A 26,521-nucleotide genomic window follows, 5' to 3' on the forward strand; every position below is an offset into this window, starting at 1 on the left:
CGAATATTTCTCTTTTCCTTATAGCCACAAAAACCACAACAAAAGTTGTGGTGAAGAGAATCCATAAACAAAAATGTGAATTATACGTTGTTTACCACTTTCCATTTTCTCGTCAATGAACGGTAGGTGGATGAGGAGACCCGTGTGCTTGCCCGTGAGTACCAAACTTGGAGGAGAGTGAGGCGTGGGGGCCATAATGGTGTGTGTCTTCCTGCCCGGGGTCTGGTTGCATCTGCTCCACCATGGAAATGCTACCAAAACAATCCACATTCTTTCACTCCCTCCACCTCCCACATGACAACACGATGTGTTCTATACCTCAGAGAAGAGGCTCTACCTGTGAGAGACTCATTCCATGTTGATTTAGTTTGATATGGTGCCATATTTCCCCCGTATGTATGTTTTAGGTGTGGGGGCAGAATGGGTTCAGTCTAACTCGGGCTAGACGATGTGGTGGTGTGTTGTGATGGGTTGTGGTTATGATTAATGTTGTTGTGATGTTACTAGAACAAAAATTCAGATATGTGCCTTGATTTTACATGCTCCTTATACAAATTTCTGTCTGGTTTGTCCTCAGCCTTTTTGTAAGTTGGTGAGCGTGGCTGTGGCAATCTTAGATATGTTGGGGGAAAAATACTGTTAAAGTTTAAACTACAAAATTTGACTAGGACAAGCTTCATCTTGCTTAGGTTAGAAATTTTGATTGGTAGAATTCTAATTAAGACTTACTTCAGAACTAAGCTTGGCGCATTCTTTTCTTGTGTTGTGATAAATGTGATACGTAGAGAATATGGCTAGACTGGCGGAATGAGATTTGGATTTTTTTTTTTTATTATGATAATGGATAAATTGATAGTGAGGAGGGATATGAAGAGTAAGGAAAATGTGGGTTTGATTAATATGAAAATGCGTTTAAAATATCTAGGAATCAATAGACCCAGTGAATTCCTCCTATAACTACATCAAACAACCTACATTGACAATATTTTTTTATGTTATTTGATCAGTGTTATTCTTATGGTATGTTGACACCCAGTTGAACATTACAAAGGAGTCCTAAAGAATTCAACCAGCAGTAGACCACTGGGTCCTAACAGAACTCTTTGTTGTCATGGAAACAATCAGTAACTCAAGGATGAATGTAATGAGAGTTGAAAAATGTAAGTGGATTTGAAGTAAAACATTTATCAAGTCTTCTTCAATGTTTTTGTGATACTGCTCTGAACTACTCTTAATTGGTAAGTCATTTCATATCTTAACAATGCTGTCTAAATGAACATTAATTGTGTGCATTCATTTAGGTGGATGGAAGGTGTCGCTTAGACATCAACAGTGCACAGGTTTAAACACATGATATTATGCAGTGATAAGAAAAGATGTTCTAAATCACACTCCGCTAGTTATATTCTTCCACACAGCACAATATCATTGTAAACAAAAAGAACAATGTTCTATGGCTAGTTTTGAAGTAGGTCCCTGCTAGAATTTTCTCCTTTAACTTAATCCGGCTAAGGTTAGATTTAGATGCGAGTTCTTTATAACAGTGAAATATTAAACCTGGTGGGGTATGGTTTCATGGTTAAATATTTAGGGAAGTTCTAGGCACGTATTGATACTTGGGAATGAATAGAATGTCTCTCTCAGATATTTTTGTACCATTATTTACGTATCATACAAATTGTACTATATTCCATACACACCTTTGTTTTGATTATATGCTATCTAAATCTGTGAAATTTATCAGCAGTCAGTACAGTAAACTCTTCATGTTTACAACTTCTTATATTGTTCCTGGGAATAGGAGAAAAAGAAGACTACTGCAGTACACACTTCCCCTGGTTGAATGAAGACATTCTCAATCGAGCTCTGAGGATTACTAGTTTTAATCTCTCTTGACTTTACAGTTTGTACATACTTTTATCATGTATCAAAGATGCTTGTTTTCATGACTTCTGTCTTCATGATTAGTGCTGTGTCATCTGTAGCAATCAAAACATTGGTGTTATTAATTCTTGTTGGTTTGTTTTTCAAGTTGTATTTGACTGAATGTCTTGTGTGAGGCCATTAATTTATTTAGCTGCTCCCTATCTTTTGCTATGGCATTGTTCTCCCATTTGCATTTACATCCATTCTCTATGAGAGAATTGCGAAAACAACGTTGTTATCTTTGTAATCCAAGAGGCAGGAGAGGACAAACTAATCCCCATGGAACTAGCAAAATAGTAAAAAGCTATTTCTCTATTATGAAATGAAAGAACATCATAAAAGGATGATAAATAACCAAGAAACAGTTGATATATAGGTCTTAACATAGCTTGGGGAGAGTAGAAAACTAGTACTGGGATTGTTAAGTGCTGAAAATAGCCTGATGTAGCATGTCACTTTAAATGTTGTTGTCATTGCCCCATTTATTTAGTGTTCTCATCGTGACATTGGTTGTGATATTTTTATGTGTATCTATTAGATTATCATTACTGATCTCGGGACATCGTTATTATTACTGTAATCATAGGTGAGTGAAAGTACAATGATTGATGACTTGTTTGACTATTTATTTGATTGTGATACATAGAAACAAAAAATTGCAAGGTGAAATGATCACATCTGTAGCACATAAGTTGACAGACTAAATTTCACATATGAACTTTTGGCTTTAAAAGTTTGTGTATAAGTGGCCTGGAATCAAAAGCATGACCATGAGTTACCTGGGATCAGACCTGCATGGTTTTGAGTCATAGGCGTGGCAGTCAGTTTACACCCAACCCAGGTGTTCATTCTCCCCTAGAGGCTGGTTATATTGGGTACCTAACTTAGGCTGGGGTGTGTGCATGTATGTGTGCACACACAAAAGTAAAGACATGTTTGTATAAGGTTAAGAGACAGGGCAACATGAGTTTAAAACTCTTTCCTTGTAACACACACGTAGTAATCACGCACACACTCTGTGGTGTAGTGGTTACCATTACTACCATGAGTCAGCATGGGCCAGCGTGGAGGTGGACGCACATGAGTTCAGATCCTGTTAAGTTTCAGAAACTTAATGCAGCAAGAGCAGGGGATCTCTGGCAAATGATCATTTACCAGAGCAAACATTTGCTGGCAGGGGTTGATGCTGCCAAGGCATGTATAGTGTACCAGATGTTATCCATGAAGAAGTAAGTGAAAAACTGTTCATGAAACTGTATAAGAGAATTTAAAAGGTTTAAAGGATGATGCAGTTTTCACTAATAGGAAGTTATCACTGTGAGGAGATTTGTTCGCTAATGATTGGTAGTAGCCTCCCAGCAGCTTGTCCAACTTATGTGGTACTGTTGTCGTAGAAACCACTCTTATTTTGCTTTTATATTGCAGCATGCATTATGACTGTGCACTATGGTGCAAAGTGTCTTAGTGAGTATGGTTCTTCTAGAAAAAAGACCAGGAAGAGCATAAGTTTAGAGGTAACATTAAGTATTTTCATTAATTTTGTTGCTGGTTAACTTGAGCTCTTGGCTTGCCTGTAACATCTGCAAGAACAATTCATGATTAGGTGGGAAAAATGAGGCTGTATGCTTTCACTGTTAAAAATGTAGGTGCAACAAAGGTTGCACCTGTAGAGAACATAGGATGATTTTGAAGGCCTGGATTGAAGATCAGAATCAGCTTAGCATGACTAAGTTTAATGGTTATTCAGCAGAAAACCAAGAGCTTCGTTCACCACAGCCCCCTGTTATCCTTAAAAGGATAAACAGACAGAGGCATGAGGATTCATTTTTACCCACATATAACTACTTCAGAGGTAAATAAAAAGTTTAGTCAGGGCAATTTGTATTTCCTCTTCACCTGCCTGTTCACTTAGAGTTGTCTTACTCTAAAGCAATTGTAATTTCTTAGCTCATCAAGGACATTTCACAATCCCTATGAAAACCCCAGAGCATTTCCCCTTGGGGTGACTCACCATTTGAGAAATGCCGAGCTAAGGCATATCTTGCCCCATTAAAACTACCATTTAAGAATGTAGCTACGCACTTCAACATGTGAATAATGTTGATGAAGCAGGGCTTTACCGAAGTTTAAGCCAACAAGTACATTTATTTCAACAGTAGAGGACTGTGCTTCGGTTCAAAGGCACCAAAGATTGTTTACTGAACATTTCCCAAGTTTTAATGGGATCAAACCCGTGAATGAGGACACCTTGAGTTGTTGACTTTTTTTTCCCTGGGATGGGAAATCTCAGGGTTTGTCAAATATCCATCACCACTGTTAGACATTAGTACAATTTTAGTCCCTACCTCTCATGTAACTCCACCTCTTTGGGACCTATATACTTAAAAGCCTCCAAAAGAGGACCAGAAAACAACCAGAACACATCTAAGGGGATACAGTAATCCCAGAAGAAGGAGGGAAGGGACGAAGGCAAGTGGCAGTACGGTCTCATGGTACCAGCCACTCAAGAATTTCAGCTTTAACATAAAAGTGCCATTCCAAAACAGTTGGTTGTTCCAGCAGACCAATCAGCCAAATACTTCCAGTTTAACCACATATACACCATAAGAAATAAATGTCAACAAGGCTGTGGTAAACATGGATCAATAAATAGACAAGCAAGTATAAGTAATGGGGTAAACCATGGAAAGGTCTGTGGGGGACTGGATGTGGATAGGGAGCTGTGGTTTCAGCGCATTACGCATGACAGCTAGAGACTGAGTGTGAACAAATTTGGCCTTTATGTCTGTATTCCTGGCGCTGCCTTGCTGAAGCAGGGGATAGCAGTGGATGAAGGCAAGCAAGTATGAATATGTACATGTGTATGTATGTAATGTCTGCATAGGTGTATGCATATGTATTTACATGTTGGTATGTATATGTGCATATGTGGGTGTTTATGTATATGTACGTGTACATGAGTGGATGGGCCATGCTTTGTCTGTTTCCTGGTGCTACCTCATTGACAGGGGAAACAGTGATTATGTATAATGATGAAATTATATATATATTTATAATACTTTGTCGCTGTCTCCTGCGTCAGCAAGGTAGCACAAGGAAACAGACGAAAGAATGGCCCAACACCTACATACACATGTATATGCATACACGCACATATACATACCAATGCATATATATATATATACACAGACATACACATGTACATAATTCATACTTGCTGCCTTTATTCATTCCTGTCACCACCCCGCTACACATGAAATGACAACCCCCTCTTCCTGCATGCGCACGAGGTAGCGCTAGGAAAAGTCAACAAAGGCCACATTCGTTCACACTCAGTCTCTAGCTATCATGAAAAAGATTTTGAGTGATCGGGGCCTGAACATGCAGGAGGGTGGAAGGCATGCAAGGAATAGAGTGAATTGGAACGATTTGGTATACCAGGGTCGACATGCTGTCAATGGATTAAACCAGGGCATGTGAGGCATCTGGGGTAAACCATGGAAAGTTTTTTGGGGCCTGGATGTGGACAGGGAGCTGTGGTTTCAGTGCATTATACTTGACAGCTAGAGGCAGAGTGTGAACAGATGTGGCCTTTGTTGTCTTTTCCTAGCGCTGCCTCGCGCACATGCAGAGGAAGGGGGTTGTCATTTCATGTGTGGCGGGGTGGCGATGGGAATGAATAAGGGCAGACAGTATGAATTATGTACATGTGTATATATGTATATGTCTGTGTGTGTATATATATGTATACATTGAGATGTATAGGTATGTATATTTGTGTGGACATGTATGTATATACATGTGTATGTGGGTGGGTTGGGTCATTCTTTCGTCTGTTTCCTTGCACTACCTTGCTGACGCGGGAGACAGTGACAAAGTATAATGTAATAATATAATTATTATTATAAGTAAAAGTAGCATTGAATGGTAACTTATCTCCATTTTACCCTGCAGATCTAGTCATGGGGGCGGACCAGTTCCTGTTAACCTGGAACAACCACCGCTCTAATTTTGCTGAAGTTTTCACACAGCTTCGTGTCCAGGTAAATAACCACCATCATGCATTTTGACATGACTTGTTACCAAAGCATCTTTTTTCCCCATCTAGTATGAGACTGTTACTTTAGGAAGGATGATGAGGAACCCTTCTAGTATGAAATTGTTACCTTAGGAAGGATGCTGAGGAATAACAACCGTAATGGTTCTTGCAGCATTAAGACTACCCCACTCAGAAGCTGGGAAATGGTGGCCTCCTCTGGTCTCCTTGACAAGACTTTTCTTTTCTATCTGCAAACCCTTTGACTGCAACTTGTGAATACAGGATCTCTATTTTTTCCCCCAATTATGATAGCTGATACACATATGGATCCTGTGTTTTGAAATTTTCTTGTGGTGTGTTTTGTCCAAAAGTTTTTGGAGAGTGTTGGCTTTTGGCATTTAAGATTTGTTGGCACAAAGTGGTTACTCTGGGGCAGTATGCCTTAATGAAAAAATAATCTTGATATTGATGAGTGTTTCCACTTTGAATCATAATAGATATTCATCCAAAATATATAACCTTACAATTTCCTATATGCTAACATGAGCTGATAATGCATCTTTGAATGAAAGTAGAAATTATTTGAAATTTCTGGTGAGATTTTGAATATTTTGGATTATACCTTTAAGAAAAGCAACGTTAAGAATGTGGAGAAAAGTTAATCATTGGTTGGAAAAAATCAAGGCACAAGAAAGAGTTTCGTAGGTCATTCTTTATGAGATGACAGGGTTCAGCCAGTATTTTGCCTTCAAAACTCTGTAACACGTAGAATGTGATTTCTAAACCCTTTAGCTTTTCCATTCACAAATATGTGTTTTATAGGGTTAGCATCATCACTGTTACATCTGTGGATTGAAATTGCTTGTCACAATTTCAGTGCTTATTATTGCATGGCATATAGGTGTTGAATGCCTGCATATGACATGTTTATCACCCCTCCCCACAATAGTTTGCTGTTATATGTAAAATATCTGTATATATGTTTATAGCAAAATGATAATCATTCCAATAGTACGTAAAGTAGAAAAGAAATAAAAACAATCATGATCGCAGCATCGTCTGCTGCAGTCTCTGATATTGATAGTGCAGCAACATGTTTGTAAATCTGAAATGGCTAAATTTTTATTTGATTTTTATGTCTCAGTCAGCGAGGATTGCATTATTCATACATCATTTTAAAAGCATGTGGTGGAACCTCAATTATGAGGATTAATCTGGTTTCCAAACTGTGGGGCAAGCCCCTTTTGGGTGTTTACAGTTGGCTAGGGGTCTTGCTTTTTGGAGGGAGAGCCCAAAATAAGAAAATAGGGGAATTTGGTGATGAAAATAGCCCCTTAGTTTGCTTTCGAAACATACCTTATGTTCTTGCAGTTACTGGCTCCTCAGAGGCATTTTTCAGTATGTTCTCTCAACTAATACGCTGCTACAAACAAACAGGCATTCACTAAACATAATAGGGTGAACTACATCATATGTTAGATTACACCTAAACATAGAAAACACAAGCCAGATGATGCAAGATGATGATAGTGTAAAGAAACAGTGGGCATAAAGAAAGCTTGGCTTAGTTTAGAACACTGCTGCCTCAAGTTTCGAAGCTACCAAGTTGGAGCATTAAGTGTACCAGTTTTTTAGGCGAATTCTGATAAATGAGTAGTCAAACAGATTAGGTGATTGTGTAGGTCCATCTTAAATTTTTATTTTAGCATACAATATACATTGTTTTTCAGGACCAGCTTGTGGATGTTACTCTTCTATGTGATGGCGGCAGCTACCCTGCCCACCGGCTTGTTCTGGCCGCATGTTCCCCGTACTTCCATCAGTTATTTACCCGACTACCTACCCAACACCCGCTCATATACCTCAGGGATGTCAAGCAGGCAGAGCTTGAAGCTCTTCTAGAATTTATCTATCGTGGGGAGGTATGTTACTTCATTTCATTGATAGTCCATATCTTAATAGTCTTATTATCTTAGCCCCTTGATGGAATGTGTGGACAGGGCAGGCAGGATTACTGTATTCTTTACGTTGTTGGTAGCACATGGGAAAAGTAATGGCTTTAAGGGCTTAGGCTGATGCTGTTTCTGTCCCTCTCAACATACAGATGAGGAAGTAAATGCAAAGTTTCAGAAGGAAGGACATGCTACTGCTAAAATTGATAAGATGGTATAGGAAAGCTTTCACGATGATGAAAGTATGACAGTAAAGGATCTTGATCCTTACAAGGGATAAAAACATGATGAAGTATCTGTATATTTTCAAGGAGTGTGGAAACACATGACATGCACTTGAGATGTTGGAAAAAATTGAAGGAAGAAGGATGAATGCTACAAAAGTGGAAACATATATCACTTACTGTTAAGAAAGGAGATGGGGAAAATGCATTGAACTATAATCCAGTACAGTATCTCAGATGATATGGTCTGTAAAATCCTTGAAAATACTACAAAAAAGAGAAATGGGTGATTACTTGCAGAATAAAAATTACCTAAATGATAAGTATCATGACTTTAGAGGGAAAATGTTGATGTGGAAGGCATAAGATTGTTTTGTATTCAAATGCTGCCTCATTATGGGTCCTCTGTATATGGGAATTCTTTGCCTACTCATGTAAAGTACAAAAGAAATTTTGTTTGTACTGCGAGACTTCAAGATTAAGTGTTTGGGAACTTAAATTCTTGTTAGACCTTTAATCATATATTGCCATTATAGTAAGAGATTGACAAAAAAAATCAGACTTTAATGTGAGGTAGTTCCAAAAGATACATTTAGGATTGAGCAGTCCAGTATCCAGCACTGAGGCACTTACCAAACTTACCTGTACCTGCTGTAATAATGTTTCTCTAAGTGGGCATGGTATAGAATAATGCTTTTGCTAATTTGATTTTTTTTAACAAAATTTACTGGTTGAAGTTGGAAAAGTAATTTACCACTTTAGGATGAAAAGAAGTTATTTTTTTATTTCACTAGTTGATTATTTCTCTTTGCCAGGTGAGTGTAGCCAATAGTGAACTAACTGGGCTTATCAAGATAGCTGAAAGCCTGCGCATCAAAGGCCTTGGAGATGTCTCACAGCGTGATCAGCAGACAAACACAGGAGAGAAGAGGGCATCTTCCCCCATTTCACCTACTTCTCCTGGAGCTCATAACCATAATCCATGCCCTAAGAAAGCTCCCCGTTTATCTACCAATAATGGAGAGTCTAAAGGTTTAGACACAAATTTTGCATCACTGTTATCTCCAGCCAACAGCTATGGGCATGCCATGAATAAATCCAATAATAATAATAATAAGAGTAATGATGGGTTTGCACAGTTGATGGATTCTGGTGGTCCTGATCTCCCTGAACAAGACCTTGATGGTGACCAGACTCATGGCCGCAGCTGGGACCTCTCACTCTCTGAATCCAAGTTGCGATCCTGCTTAGAGGGTCTGGAATCTGTAACTGCTGCTCAAACTCTTGCTCAGTCCGTTGCTCAGACTGTCGCTCAGTCCATTGCAATTCCTCGAACTCTCTTCACCTCAACTCCTACCAAAGTTTTGCCAAGCAAGAGAGACAGTGGAGATTCTGTCAAAGAAAGCAGTCGGGGAACATCACGAAGAAAGAATCATGAACCCCAGGAGAGCAGGAGAGGTAGAGGATTTTCATCTAATGTTCTGCAGTCCAGCAATCAAGAAAATGTGAAAGAAGGAAAGGTAAGTAGCATTGGAATAGTTTGTCAGTGTTTTTGACGTTGCATGTTTTACAGCTAGTGTTCATAAATTGAACAGACCATAAAATGCTATAGTGAATACCACTTGTACACTGATTGTGGAAAAATGATTTTAAGGAAGAGAAAAGGTGACATTGGTGTTTATGTTACAATACAGTTCCAGGTACAAGATGGTAAGGTACATCACAAGAGAGATGAACAAATATGGTGTTTGAGATGTATAGGATGTTTGAGATTTTGCTGTTGTGTTTATTGATTGTATGCGATGGTAACATTTTATACATAAAGGTGAGAGGACAAATGGAAACATGATTCTCACTTGGTAGTTCAGTTTTAGTGTACAGATTTTATGATTATGATGCTCTGCAGTGTAGAAAAGGCTGTCCACTGTATCATATTTTACATAAAGTTACTCATGGATGAGCCATGAAAATTTATTAACGAAGTCCACCATATGAAAATGAGAGTCAAGGTAAAGCTGATTTTCCACATATGTATAAGTTCCATTGTAATAAGAGAGGTACAAACAAAGGATTTTTCAAAGAAAAGAAAATTGCTGGTGTCATAATAGTTAGTTAAAACAAGGACAATTGAATTGATCAAGACAATATTTATAGCAATCTGTATAGTGCAGCGCACAGCAAAAATACTGTATACTGCAGTACGCAGATTATATAGGTACATGTGTGTTCTACTGTAGAAACATATGCACATTAACCCTTTTGGGTATGCAGCTGTTATTTTTGGTCACCCATTGTGTGAAAATCATTTTATTGTTATTACGAAAAGGTACTCAAAAATATTGAACTAAAATTATTTTCTTGTGAAGTAAGACAACCAGTATTTACTGGATTGGCCCATCGTAGTATGCAGAAGAATGTTAACTTTTTCAGTTACATGATTAAATGTACACAAAATTGTCAAAACCGTTATTTTTCTTCTGAATTAAATGTTGAGCAATGGGCAGCTGTGGTTGTTGTGGATATCTGTGGGGACCACAGACAAAGAAAAGTTTTGCAGCCATCCTCCCTGGTCACAAATGAAGTACTGAGGCCTCCAGGCAACTCAGCCACTCAACCTATGGTCAGCCAGGAAAGTCTACATGTTCACAAGAATCCAACTTATGGCAGGAAATCTTGTGCCTAGATTGATGCTAATAGTTCCAACAGGGTTAACAGAAATTAATGTTGTGGAGATGCTCTGTGGAAGGTGTTATGAATATATGGTGTGGGAAGAAAGCTTTTAGAAGCAGTGAGGAATTTTAACAAGAAAGTAAGGGATACAAGCAGGTAGGAAGAGTTTAGGGTGCTTGGATCTAGGTGAAGGTGGGTTTGCAGGAAGGTTGTTTGGTGTCACCATAGCTATTTAATGTGTTGATGGGTGGGATGTTGAGGGAGTTAATTGGGAGGGATGGGTCTGTAGTCTGTTGGGGGTTGTGGGGCATTGAAACTGAAGTGAGTCACAGGATAGAAGAGGAAGTTGTGACCCTAGGCATTTTAAGAAGTATGTGTAAGGAAACGTCATTGTAAGGGCATGTTTGAAAGTTCATCATTCGTGACAGTCTTGTACAGATATAAGTCCAGATCCTTTAATGCAAATATAAGGAAGAATATGGATGTTATGGAAATGAAATGCATGAGGACAGTATGGGGCTAGAGATGGGTTAATCAAGTGAGAAGTGACACTGTCATAGTGAGGTAGGATAGCGAGCATAGTCTGATTTAGAATGCCAGCCAGTGTATCATGAAATGTATGTCAGAAACAAAGGGTGCAACTGGGAAAGGGAGACAGTGGAGGAAATAGAAGTATAGGATAAAGGAGGCTTTTAGATAATGGCAGGAACAGTAGATAGAAGTAATAGGTGGGAATATTTAGGCAGGATTATTAGGTAGAAACATTGGGTAGAAGTAGTGGGTAGGAGCCTCGGCAAACACTGCACTAGTCTTGCCCTCTGCCAGTGGCCTGTCAAGGGTGAGGAACTAAAGGCTAAGAAGCAGCACTGGAGTTCTTTAGTTATGGAGACTCTGTTGCCATGGCCACCCCTTTAAGGGAGTTCCAGTCGGAAAAGGCATCAGAGATATGATAGAAAGGTAGATAGACAATGTTGCCAGAACATTTAGCAAGGCTAGAGTTATGTATTGTATAGAAGGAATTGGTGATTGATGGATTATATGGAGGGTAATATGCCATTAATGGGCTGAACCAGGGCATGTGAAGCAGTAAGAATTGACAACAGAGTAATCCTTAGGGCTTGGCTGTGTCTGGTAGACTGTGGTTTTGGCACTTGTTACTCGACAGCTGGATGTTGGACATGTGTAGATGAGGTCATTGTTCGTCTGTTCATGACAGTACCTTGCGAATGCAAGAAGTGCAGTTAGGTGTAAATGAAAAATATCATTATTACTGTTATTACCAGTATTATTGTTATTATTAGTAGTAATAGTAGTAATAGTAGTGGTAGCAATAGTAGTATCAGCTATTAATGTATTTTCATTGTTGTAACCCAAGATCCCAAAAGAAAACATAAAATGTGAGCTGGATGCAGACTGCAGTGCCACAGCTACAACAGAGACTGACAGATGTTCGGATCCTTCTCTTGTTCCCCTATATGACACTGCCGGTGACCTGGGAGGAGCAATAGGTGACTTGAGCAACCCTCTCTTAGCCAGCTATCGCCACATGTTGAGTTTGGGGGCTGAAGAGCGGTCCTTCTCTCCACTCATCCCAACAACTGTGCAGGAACAGCAGCAAGTCCCATCACCCACCAGCAAGGAGTCTCGAGTAAGTGGATTTGTCTTGAAAGTATGAGAATGAGTAATTCTTGCATCATCCCAATACTTTTCACATCATGAGAATGGTTATTCCTGTAGGTTGATAAGAGCCCTATCAGAGTCTGATGACCATGAAACAAAATTATGAACCTTTTCCTGACAGCTGTAGTCAATATTGAAATATTCCAGATACCCAGTATCTCCTTCATCACCAACTCTCACCCTTTCCTGGCAGCATTCCCACAACCATAAATCAGCTCCTCTCTCAACAGAGGCAGTTGTATCATGTTTATTACATTTCACAGTTTTATTTTTGTTTTTCCACATTTATCAGTGCCACATACAGATGCCTCTTCTCTAAGTACTTTTCACACAATTTTTTTCAAGCAAACACCAGGTCAGCACGTCCTCTACCACTCCTGGAGTCACATTCTCTCTCTCTCTCTCTCTCTCTCTCTCTCTCTCTCTCTCTCTCTCTCTCTCTCTCTCTCTCTCTCTCTCTCTCTCTCTCTCTCTCTCTCTCTCTCTCTCTCTCTCTCTCTCTCTCTCTCTTGCATGCCACCTCATGAATTTCTCACACCCACGTCCCATCTTACACCTGCTACACACTTTTTTCGCACTGCTTCCATAAATACCTCCCATTCCTCACCCACTACCCTAGTGTCATTGACTCTCACCTTTGTCATTCTTTACTCAATTTCTTTTAGTGTCTCCTGACTCAAGCTTCTTTTTGAAGTTGAGTCACTTTCATCACCCTCTTCTCACCCATAGCATTTATTTATCTCCTAAGGACTCAATGAATTTTTACCTTTTGTCTCCACCAAAAAGTGATTAAACATCTCATCAGCACATTTACATCCAAAGTTCTCTCTTTAACATGCCTATCATTTAGGATACAGTCCAACAATGCCCTTTCACCATCAATCTCACTCACCTATGATCTATCTATCTGAAAGGATGAGATTTGACTAAGAGGGCTTACCTGTCAGAAGTGGAGGGAACAAGGAAAAGAGGGAGCTAAGGGTTTGTATATTTCATATACATTGGTGCTTAAAGCACTCCATTTCTTTAAATCCTTCCCATTCACATCCTCTCTGAGATTATCCCGTTTCACCTTCATGCTGCACCTCTTTACTGTACTTTTCTTCATATTTACTCTCAGCTACCTCCTTTTCCACACTCTTCTAGGTACAGACATCAGCTTTTGGAGTTTCTCTTTCAAGTTTTCCATAAGAGGAATGTCATCTGCAAAAAGCAGCTTAATCATCTCCTAGCACCCTAACCTCCACCTTCCACCCCTCACATTGGAGTACTGTAAATGTGCCCCTCTTCAAAGACTTGCATTTACCTCCTTCACCATCGCTTCCATGAACAGATTTAACACCTATGGTAGACATCACACACACTTGACACAGGCCCACTGCTAACCCTTCTACCTTTGTATTCTTATACCTTATTGTTATTCTTATTCTTGTATATGCTCATATCCTTATACTTGCATACATAAGTATACTCCATGGACATATACATCTGTAATTCAAGCATTATCTTTTTTGTCATTTTGCCCATATATAAGGTCAATACAAGTGCATTTTGCTTATTGAAAGGCTTTTTTTTAAGCTCTTTATAAATGATATTAAAGCTTCACAATTTTGAGAGCTTTTAAGTGTCTGGACATGTGTTCAAGTACAGAACTTTTAGATAACATGTGTTCCGGGGCATTATGGTCTTGCAGAGCTTGACGTGCCAGTTGTGTGGTGCTACCATCAAGCACATAGCAAACTTCCGACGCCACATGAAGCAGCACCTAAACCCTCGTCGTTTTCCCTGCCCATGGTGTTCTGCTGCTTTTGGTCGCAAGGACAATCTAAAAACTCACACACGGTAAGAATGAATCAGTTTGTGTCCGTCTTTTATATTGTATCTTAGCCCTTCCAACTGTTTGTACTGCATGTTGTAGCCCATTGTAGCCATCATGAGGACGTACCTGATCCAGAAGAAAACACTAATGTTGAAGTTTGGATTCACATGACTTCTGATTACTTTTTTCAGTAGTTAGCTAAGGGGGTTCAAGTTCCCTGTATTTTCCACTCAGCCTTCCTGCTGATTTAGAAGTGTGACCAAATTATTCGTATCAAATGTTTTCTGGAAAATTGTAGTTACTTTTTTTTCATGTTAGTTGAGACAGCATGGGCAACTGAGGCCCTATACTAGGCTATCTCATTATTGCTGTATTTATGTATATATAGCGCCAAGAAACAGACGAAGAATGGCCCATCCATTCATATACGCACACACACACAAAAGAAGGAACAGAGAAGGGGGCCAGGTGAGGATATTCCCTCAAAGGCCCAGTCCTCTGTTCTTAACACTGCCCTGCTAATGTGGGAAATGGCGAATAGTATGAAAGAAAGATATATATATATATATATATATATATATATATATATATATATATATATATATATATAGGGGAGAAAGAATACTTATGTATTCCCTGCATGTTGTAGGAGGCGACTAAAATGGGAGGGGGCGGGGAGATGGAAATCCTCCCCTCTCGTTTTTAATTTTCCAAAAGAAGGAACAGAGAAGGGGGCCAAGTGAGGATATTCCCTCGAAGGCTCAGTCCTCTGTCCTTAACGCTACCTCAGTAATGCGGGAAATGGCACGCCTTTCACCCTCCTGTATATTTAGGCCCCTATCGCTCAAAATCTTTTTCACTCCGTCCTTCCACCTTCAATTTGGTCTCCCACTTCTCCTCATTCCCTCCACCTCCAACACATATATCTTCTTTGTCAATCTTTCCTCACTCATTCTCTCCATGTGACCAAACCATTTCAATACACCCTCTTCTGCTCTCTCAACTGCACTTTTTATTACCTCACATCTCTCTTACCTTTTCATTACTTGATCAAAGCACCTCACTCCACATATTGTCCTCAAACACTCATACATGCACATATACTTACATATACATATCAACATATACATATATATATATATATATATATATATACACACACATACATATTCATACTTGCTTGACTTCATCCATTCTTGGTGCCACCCTGCCCCACAGGAAACCATTGCTACCCCTGCTTCATCTAATTTCCATCAAGCTTTTTATCAGAAAGGGACATTTCCAGTTTGATCAAGAAGTTGTTACTAGAATACCTTCATGTCCTGGGCTAACTGATATGTATATGGGAAGTGGCATCTCTCTCAGCTTTTAGATGGAACCTTTATTTAGTTAAGCTTATCAGGAGGGCTCGTTGGCATAAGGCAAACATCTTTGGTTGACATCGTCTTATTTTGCATCTGATTGATCACACTTGAGTGGCTTTGAGTATGCCATCCTCAGGAGATGTGTTGAAATGAAGGCATGTCTTCGTTAAGGGTAAGTTTCTCTTTCATATGTTCTTTAAGTTTTTCTTAAGAAGGTCATTTCTCTTTCATATGTTTATGTTCTTAGTTCCCTGTCTGTAGGTGAAAAGTGTAAGTTTTATAGGATGAAAAACTTTTGCTAGTTTTTCTTCCCTTCTTAACCCTGTTTTCATTTCAAAATACCTTTTCTTGAGTTCCTTTACTTTTTCATTTCAAAATACCTTTTCTTGAGTTCCTGTAGTAAAGGACCTGAGGCCCAGACACTAGAAGTCAATTAATATTTGGTGATCACTAGCTTTACCTCATGACCTTGGTTCTGCAATGTAACATCCTAAGTGTAGGCAGACAAATGAATTGTTAAGTTGACATTGTTGAGTTTATGAACAAATATCTGCTGGCCTCGTGTTTTACAGTGAATGAATGACGTGGACTTACATGGATACTTTTTTTTCATACTTGTTTGCTATTCCCACAATAGCAAGGTAGTGTGGGGAACAGACCAAAGAAAGGCCTCATTCACTTTTATTTACCCTAGCTGTCATGTGCATTGCACCAAAACCACACCTGCCTATCCACAGATGAGCCCCACAGACCTTTCCATTGTTCCATTTAGCTACTTTATATGCTTAGTTCAGTCCATCAGCAGAGCATCATCCCCTGTGTACCACATTGTTATAGTTCATCCGTCCCGTGCATGCCTTTGAATCTACCTTTTTTTTTTCTTTCTTTACTGAGCAGATACTCCCCCAGATGCTTATAGGGCTCAGTGTCTGATGGAAAATGGTTTTTCATCTGTCACACCTTTCCTTTCCATTGCTCACTACTCATAAGAAGACTTCTGTACTGTTTGTATTGAGCTATCACACAGTTTAGTGAGGAAAGCATAGATTACAGGTAGATAGGTAGGAACTTATGTTTCATTTATATTTGTAGGAAACATCACCCAGCTGAAGTTGAGGCTCAGGAAGCTGGCGTCTTGCAGACTGGCAGTAGAAGAGTTGATAATGGTGAGAGTATAGAAGATGGGAAAGGAGTGCCAGGGCTAAATGGTTTAGGAAATGAAAGTGGTGATGGCAGGGATGGGGGGCCTGATGAAGGTGACAGAGATGATGGGGATAGGGAAGATTCCTCTGACCACAATGAAGGTCTGGTCATTGCTGAAGACACTGAGGAAGAGGAGGAGGAAGATGAAGATTCACGCTTGCAAGTGGACGATGGTCAGTGAAAATCTTTCTGCTGCACTTTTTAAGGGGATTTGTAATATCACAATTGCACAGGTGTACTGCTGCCAACCGGTATCTGTCAACTTGTGCGAGGAATCGCACATTGGGGGTTTAAGTTATTAGTGGTTTCAACTGTTTTGGTTGATAGTTATTTATCCAGTGTTGGAAAAAGGAGTAAGTTGACTTCTTATACTTATGAAGACAGAGAGGTCCACAACTGCAGAGGTTATTATATATATTTTGAATGTAGCTGTGTTTTTATGGAGTAAATTTTACAGTGCCTGAAAATAAGAGAGGCAGACCTGAAGTTTGTTTCAAACAAAGATTTTGTATTTACTGACAATATTTGAAATGCCTTAATGTTACATGATAGAATACTTGATGTAAAAAACTTTTGTATGCATCCAAATTTTTGAGAAGCCTTGCCTCTTTGCTCATATCAGTACATATATACATCTTGAGTGTTTTACTATACAATGTACTTTCATATCTGAATGCATTAATTGATTTGTAGATTTGGTACCTAGTAGTGTCTAGTCAGAAGAAACTTGATTACCAAATTGAGTGTATGAATGCAATGTGTGTGTGTTTCTGTAATTGTGTGTTTATATGCGTACAAATGTTACACTGAAGCTGCAATAAGTCTAGTCTTAATATTGCCATGCAAACCAAACACTTACTATATGTTAACTTTTCCATTGTAGGAACATGACTCAGTGTGTGAATATACCAATGCTCAGTGTTGCCTGTAACAACCTTGTTCACAGTCGGACCTGATGATCCTGAAACAGTTTTGATGATTTATCTTTAGATCTAATAGCTTCCTTTAGAAAGAACAGATGCATATTTGAATTGTTCTTGATAAGAAATAGGAAATATTTTGATTTTTTGAAAGTTTGATTTTGTATTGCCATGGTTTATCTGAGCTCGCTGCCTGCTGATATGTAAACCTGCACACCTTGTTTATTCACAGCCACTTGAATAGTTTATTCAGAATCTAGTAAGATGTAGTCTTTGTGGCGAGTGAGGCACTATGCAGTACTCTTGATATAAGAATCATGGATATCACACATGTCATAGTGAATCCTCATAGGCTTGAAATGGGGCTTGTCTTATGAGGAAAGGGGTAGTTTTCAAGCAGTACTATTGAATTTTTATTGTATATTCGAATGTCTGATGAAAAACATGCACAGATGACAAGTGTAATAATCTTGTTTGGAATAGCAAATATCAGCTTTGCCATGGATGGTAAATTTGACGTGTGTTAGTTCCAGGTCATGATATTCCTTAATACAAGAATGTCCAATCAGGCAAGCTAAGAATATTGTCACTTGTGAAAACACAGAAAATGTATAGAGTTTAGAGAAAAAGGACAGACAATATCCATTATTTTTTTGTTGAACGTTTTTCATTAGAGTATACTCATTGTCAGGAAAATGGTCTCATTTATGAGTATTGTTAAGTGTTAAGTGTCAATTAAAGTGATTTTTTCACACTTCATAAGTCTTAGTCACTGTATTTATAAACTTGAATAGTACTGGACATCAGAAGACAATTTAAAAGGTATTGTTGCCCTATTTGTCAAAATACCTGTTGATTTATTTATTTACTTAACTCGTGCATCAGGCCTTCAGCCGCAGGGATTTCCCATCTAGTTTTTGGTATATTAGGTGTTCAGTATAATTAGTGCCCTTTATAGTTTCCATTGTTTCTCATATCTTCTAGAATAATAAAGAGGTTATAGAATAACATGAAATTCACATAACCATTATCAAACTTTCTGGAATTGTTCCCTTGACATTCAGAATCCATGATTATTGATTCATTCGATATTCGACCCTCAACAGTCTTTTAGATGTGATAGGTTTAGCTGTGAACCAACTATAGCCATCCATCAAAACTGATATGTGTTGAATTTATTACCAAAGTCATTTACTACATGTCATGTTGTTGAGGCAATCTTGTACAAACTATAAAAGATACTATAGACTAGAATGATTGAATATTGTTTGCTGTAATTTCAAAGTACTGCAAAGGCCTGAGGATCTACTTTTTTTTATCCAGGACATATTTTTAACATTATTATTGTCTTTATGCTGTGCTGATTCAAGAGTACGGATGGATAATGCTTCTTACACCAAAGTTCAGCATCAGAATTTTGCCTGTGGTTCCTGCTTGATATGTAGAAGATAAGATGAGGTTTGAATTGATGTGAATCCTGTAACTACGCTTATGGTTAGATTCATTGTAGTAGGGTGATCCATGCAGAATTTCTTTTAAACAATTTGGTCACAGTTGATTCTATCGAGTAATTCTTTGAACATTCATTAATAAATTTTGTGTGTTAATATACTTGACTCACAAAAAAGTTGTTGATTTAGTGCTTGCATAGCAAGTAGGGAAATTATAAAGCGAATGAGAAAATCTCATACAGTTGAGTTCTTGGAGGTAGGAGCAGTGGGAGAGAAACAGAAGAAAGTGTGAATTTAAGATTTGACAGAGAAGAGTAGGGCAATGGCACAACAGTCATTTAAAGATTGTTGTGTAGCAGCATATGGTAAAGGTAAATCCATAATATCCAATGCTGACAGGGCTTAAAAAAAGCAATCCCTGTGATCTTCATTTCAACTTAACATTGTGCTGTGATTTTCGGCCAATTTTCAACATTGCATTTGGTTATTGAATGACTGTGGATAGTAGAATTTTTTCAAAGTACTAGGGAGGATAATCCTGGGAAGAGAGAGATTTTATTCAGAATGAGTCACATAGAGAGCATAGTTTGAAAAATGAACCAAGATTCTTCATAACGTCATACCTTAAAGAGGTTCTGCATGGATTACCCTGTTGGGATTGTTTATATAGAGTTCGGATAAGTATTAATGTATTGAAAAGCATTAGAGCCATAGTAATCCTCATTGTTTTGATTAATAGGCCATAGCAGGCATCAGGAAGGTTTTTGAAAGGGAGTTGAATGTCTGTGTTGTTTGAATACAGTACAGCAGTTCTAAATGGCAGTGAGCTACAAAGTTTTGTGTAGTGTAGTGGACCGAATTATTGTGAAAAATGTGTGATTACTTAAGGACTGTCACGTTAAAATTACCTGACTATGCTTCATCATAATCAGATGATATATCCATGAAACTACTTTGCCATGTTGATTGTAAAGGAGGTTATTGAATATACTTACCTAGCTGGGTTAATACATAATCGTTGAATAATGAAATATTCAGTACCTTTATAATGCATATGTATTGTGTCATTAATATTCAGTACCTTAGTGATGCATTTGTATTGAGTCATGTATTTTAGGTCCATACAGGTAATTCTGTCTGTTACCTGACAGGTAGATGGTGAAATCAACATTATTATGTCACTATTAGTGCCTAAATATTTACAGAGCAATACCAGTAGGTTGATAATGTCATTGCACTCATACCCTCTTGCTGGTGGTGTTCACATGTTAGTAAGAGGTTAAGATTTCTATTTATACAAGTATATGTTTGTTAAATCAGTAAATACATTTTTTTTTCATACTGGGTATAATATTAGTTTTGCGAATGTAGTAGGATATGATAAAGACAGTATTTCATTGAAGAATGACTGATTGTTTTGCTGTCTTAATCATGCGCATCATTTGACTTTTCATGCAAAATGATTTTTGATACAATTGATATGTTAGAATAACTTGCACATCATACTGAAGAGTAAAGTACAAATATATGATGGAACTTTATCCTGGTCATGCTGTTTTACATTGGCGTATATCATGATGAGATGCAGTGGAGACATGACTGTTATAAGCAATAATTCTTTATGTAGTACCTGAGGACTTGCATGTGTTATCCCTAATGACAGCTCTCGACTTATGTACATGGTAGTTACACAGCATCTAGAATTCAAGGGAGGAAAAGATTTCATTTGAAGTCAGGCACACTCACCCTAAGTGTTCTTTCTATGGCATCCTCAGGCACAGTCAGCCACAGTATGACTGCTGTAAAATGCTCAGACCTTGTCACACCACTCTTGGAAAAGGATTTATATCACCAGATAGAATTTTCCCTGATGCATTGCTGTCAAATTCCATTTTTCACATATACATTGTGCAAGACAAGGGCTTTATCCTCATGATGGCACAAGTCTTTAAAATCCACAGACAGAGTATAGTCATGGATCTTGTAAACAGCAACCATAACTGGATTCCTTGCACATATGTAACCCATTTTTTTTCGTGGACCATTGGAACATTGAACATCTGCAGATCCAAATAACATTACTGTTCACATTCTAAAGTTATAATGATAACGTAGCTGTTGCTTGAACGCTTGGATATTCTATTGCAACTGCATTATAGCAATGACATCAAGTGATATTACATTTCTGCTGCAGATGTCATGTACATATATGTTTCCAAGGTGTACTGATAAGCGCTGCTGTATAGACTGCAGAAGTGATATTTTAGAGTCGTTTGCATAACAGAGAAGTAGTTTTAAAAGTATGAATATTAGTCATGTATTTCCAAGTAACAGCTTTGGGTTATAGAGATGTAGATGTTAGTCACATGTTCCCGAGCAATGGGCTTAGGTTGCTAACTAGTGGGTCAGATGTAAGAAAGTATTCAAATCCTTTTCTGATACTGTGAAGTAGTAAAACATTACATTACATTGCTTATGATCAAAACAATCGCTGTCACCATAGTGAACTTGCAGACAGAAGAAAGAAGTATAATTGCATAAACAGCCAAGACCTCCAAGAAAAAATACCAAAATGTTTTCCCAAGTGATTTCATTCGTTAGCTAGAGGGATGAGTGCATTTACATAATTACCTAGTTGGACATTGTACACATAAACCTTTGTGATGTTACAAATGATGTATCTTCCCATGTTTGAAGAAGATGAGTAAGTGAAAAACTCTGTGATGAGTGACTAGTCAAGAAATAAGTGTGTTACTAATATTTGAGAATGGCCTTTGTTCCTAGAACAGTGTAGTGGAATGGTTAAACTAACATCAGTCTTAAAATCTAGTCTCATGTAGCAGGAATTACTAACACAACTAACCCTTGATCATACCTCTGGCAACAATTAACTTGTGGCCCTTCTGCAAACATCTGCAGAGAACAGTAGTTCACATGTGCAGCATCTTTATCTAAGATTTATTCTCTTGAATGAATACTGATGTTGTAAAATTTGATAATTCATGAAATGTATAGAACTTGCAATTCAGGAGCTTTTTTATCACTATCAAGGGGGCCTTATACTGTCTTAAGGATGATAATCATCGTTTATGGATATCTCTATTTCGATATTGGAATGTACAGTTATCTTATTTGTGGTGATGTTATAAGGTAACTCAGTTTCTTCTAGGGATTTTTCTTGTTCTTAATGTAGGCTGTAAATGACATGACTTGTCAGTTACTAAACGTGTGATGTAGCAGTTATTTTATAGAATAACATTACAAGATGTGCCATCAGTATTTCATCATTCATTTTGATATTTATAAAAGTAATGGATTATTGTTTTGAATTAAGCATCTTTAAATTTTGGTAAATGCTCAACCATTTTATTTATTTAAACATTTGTATGTTTAACCCAGGGAACTGGATGTTCCTACTTTTGCCAGCCCTCAGGATTGAGGTTGGGGTTCCCAGTTCTGGGAAATCAACTCCGACTAAATGTGTATGGCTGTATGCACTTGGTCAACCCCACATACATGGGTATGGTGATAGAAATGACGAATAGATTTTATTTTATAATTATTATTATCATTATTATTATTATTATTATTATCCATTTTGATAGTTTTGAACTTAAACTAAAATATGTATTTATATCAAGATCAGTGGTACCTCAGAGAGACGTGTACAAATCAAGGGAACTACATCTTACAATTTACTACATGTAAGAGGAGCATCACTGTGGTATTGGTCAGTTTGTGCACATGGTATATTATGACTGATGTTGCATTCCAAATATTACTTGTGTTCGTAAGACCCATAAAGCTGTACTTCGTGTCTCTGACAGTCCACGTTGCAATTAGGGGATCAGCTGCTGCATTGGAAGTTATTGATTTCAATATCTGTGATTTGCTGTAGGGAATTGTGTATTGGTTTCAATTGGCCATGTATATAGTTACTAAAAACCTGACCATTATGAAAATAGTGTTTCGACAGACAGCAGATAAAAGATATTCACATTGATTGGTAAATAATGAAACATACTGTTTAATGTAGTTGCAGCATCCTCAAACTTTGAAGTGACAAATTGTATCTCGAATGCAGGATACACGAGCATTTTGAGGATGCAACCTGTTTTTGTATTTCCTTTTTGATGTAGATGTAAATAGATGATTGTCTTGCGTTTTCTTCTAATACCTGCAGCTCGTGATGTGCCTTACTTACATTACTAGGTCCTTAGCTGAGTAGGAGCTGCAGGATTTACAAATGTGACCTGCAATTTTCAGCCTTAGATGGGATACCCATAAGGATCCTTTTCCATTGTATATTGATAGTGTGAAGGTGCATTTTTTTTCTCTTGTACGTTGTAGTTCCAGTCAGAGTGTGGTATTTTTCCAAAGGCTTCCTGACTATAATAATCATATTCGATTATATCATTAGGATTTTGGCTATTACTCATTTAGTGTGATTTTTGATTATTGAAATTGCCTTAAGATTCAAATGAAAATACAAAATTATAGAAATAGTACTGTTATGTGATGGAGTAAGCACTTGAAAAGTTTTTACTGTATTAGAATATCAGCTCAAGAATTACTGTGCTCTTATATTTAGAGCTTTTTAAGAAACCTATATGGCTATTTTTCCATTTGTAGTGTGAAGGTAACAAGTCTGGCATTTTTAGGCTTTACGCAAGAATTGCGATAACACAGTTTCCTGTGTGGAGCACCAGAAGTTTTCCGTGATTGTAGGATGAGCTAATGGTAATGAGGTTTGCAATCTGGTATTTATTGTGTTGTGTATCAAGGCAGTTAAAAAATGAGAATGACCATAGACTTCTAGTATACCCATTCTTATGACCAAATAAGGTTTATGAGGATAACTTTTTGAAGTGTTATCCTGCTCCATAACTTGTAGTAGTAATTGTAGAGTTGAAGTAAATGTATCAGACATTCTTTGTTTTTCCCAGTACATAGTTACCTGATAGCCCCATAAATACCCTACTGCAAACTTTGAGCTGTACTGATAATCATAATTTTAAACCGTGTGGCAACTAAAGCTTTAGGTAGGGTATGCATTTTTAAGTGGTTTTATATATGACTTGCTCATTTAATTTTTTGCATATTTGTATCTTTAAATAACATCATTGAGCCTGTGAATGATAGAAAATGCAAAGTTCAAGATTTTGATGTTGGGAAATTGGCATCAAACACATTTGTCCCTCAGTTTTGTTTTTAGATTACATTGGCAGCTTCTTGTTGGTACAAAAGGAAATTGATAATTCATTTCAGTTGAAATTTTATTCACAATCGTAAAGACTCAGGACATATTAATGCACTTATCATCTCATTTGAAACTTGTCTGTGCATTGTAATCCTCAGAGGGCACCACAGGTACGACATTAATCTATGAAATCAATGCCAAACAGGACAACTGGATATTTTGCTCAGTGCTTGGATTAGTCTGTCCCATATTTATTGTTTAGTTATTTGGGATTGTTGGGGTACGTGCGTGCATGTGTGTGCGTGTACTGTAGTAGAGTTGTGATTTTAGTTGGTATTTAATTTGATTGTAGGGTACAAACATTTGAGTTTTATCACGTCTCTTGCTTACTTATGTTTGTTAAGCATGGGCTGGAGTCATGCAGGCTGGAGTTTCACAGTGGCGATGTTTATGAATATGCCTCACCTTTTCTGAAGGTGATCTTTTTTCCAAGTTGTGCCCACCCACTCTATTTTAAAGAATGGATTCCAATAATTTCATTTACATACATGTTTTATTCAGTAGTGTTTGATATTGGTAATTTAGTAAGGCATCTTGGAAAAATGAAGAGATCTCTCAGATATAATATTTTTGAAGGATTAGTATGACAATGAAAAGTCAGTGATACAGGTGTTGCCCAGTGCAGAATTAATCAGAATTCTCATCATCCAAGTCATTGCTTATTGCTATTTATATGTAATGACTAATGATTTTTAACGTTCTTAATAAGACAGATGTGATAAGTTTCAATGTTCTTGATAAGAAACGCATGTATCAGTTACTGAATGCAAGGACTCTCTCAGTGTAGAATAATCATTTCAGGCCAGTACATTGCCATTTATGCACTGGATAATCAGCATTCTGATTAGTTGAGACTTTGGTAGTCAGGGTAGTATGGTTAACAGGGTCCTGTATGTAGATAGTTTGATGATATGGATAGAAGTTGTCCACAACTTCCAGTTGACAACACAGCTCTGTGGCATGCAGTGCCAAAATGGTTGTGGTTGTGAGATTGGGATTGTGTTAGGCTTCTTGTCAGATTTTTCACAAAAGTAACAATATGAGGTATTGCGATCCTTCAACAGAGATTTTTGAAAACTTACCTTGCAAAAGATTTGCAAGTAGATGACACAGGCACGCAACAGAAAGTCAGACATTACCAAAGAGCCACATTCGGCTTACATATGCTGTTCGTGCCATGTTTCTTCCGCCTTCTCCAATGGCACTGCCTCCATAGTGCCATTTGTGTGACCCACTTTATATTCAGAGGCTGTTTAATGTATTTCACTAGTCAGGATGTATTTAATGTATCTTTTATATTATAATACAAGTGTGATGTGTGGATATTGCATTTCATTCACCCTAACAAGTTGATAGCTACCGAACATTTGAATGAGGAATATGTGAGGATTTGAGATTTTGTGGATGATGTAGAAAATGAGAATGAATCTAAGGGTGGGTGACATGGTGACGGACAGTGTGCAGAGAAGATATCTGTGGTCAAACTGAAAATATTGAAGTTTTGCCAAGAGAAGGATTATGACCATAAATACATGAATCAAGAAAAAGATGCATACAAAAGTATACACGAGTGAGTGAGATTAGAGGTGAGTAGGTATTCATGAATTGTAAGTTGATCAATAGGCATGTAAGAGAGAGGTTTTTGGCGATGAATGTGCTGAGAGGGGCCACAGATGGAATATCTCATCATTTATAAGTGGAATCAGAATAAAAGTTTTTGATGGATTTAAGAAGAGAGAAAGTGATGTGTGAAGGAAGTAGTGAAAGTGATCCAGTCTGGTATCTGAGTACAGATACTAAAAGTGAGGGCAAATGAAAATGGGAGTGGCACAAACTTAGGGAGTCGGTACGTAATGGTGTGGATCAAGCATGTGGCAAGCAGAAGGTAAGACGTGGAAATTCTGCATATGAAAGAGTATTGAGAATTGGAATTAGGACATTAAATCAATTGTGAGAAATAAAAGGGATGTATGTGGACAGTACCTGCAGGGAAGAAATGCTACAATTAAGATA

General features: G+C 37.8%; 1 protein-coding gene across 1 annotated transcript; it reads left to right on the forward strand.

Moving 5' to 3' along the window:
* On the forward strand, window positions 1–25,831 carry LOC139761377 (uncharacterized). Its single transcript, XM_071685495.1, has 7 exons — window positions 1–122; window positions 5,881–5,969; window positions 7,696–7,887; window positions 8,957–9,661; window positions 12,187–12,459; window positions 14,185–14,333; window positions 16,767–25,831. Exons 1-7 carry the CDS (start codon window positions 116–118, stop codon window positions 17,056–17,058), a joined length of 1,707 nt encoding a protein of 568 aa, XP_071541596.1. The 5' UTR covers window positions 1–115; the 3' UTR covers window positions 17,059–25,831.
* The last annotated feature ends 690 nt before the right edge of the window (window positions 25,832–26,521 follow it).

Source organism: Panulirus ornatus, chromosome 40 (assembly GCF_036320965.1).
Source record: "Panulirus ornatus isolate Po-2019 chromosome 40, ASM3632096v1, whole genome shotgun sequence".
Taxonomy (NCBI): domain Eukaryota; kingdom Metazoa; phylum Arthropoda; class Malacostraca; order Decapoda; family Palinuridae; genus Panulirus; species Panulirus ornatus.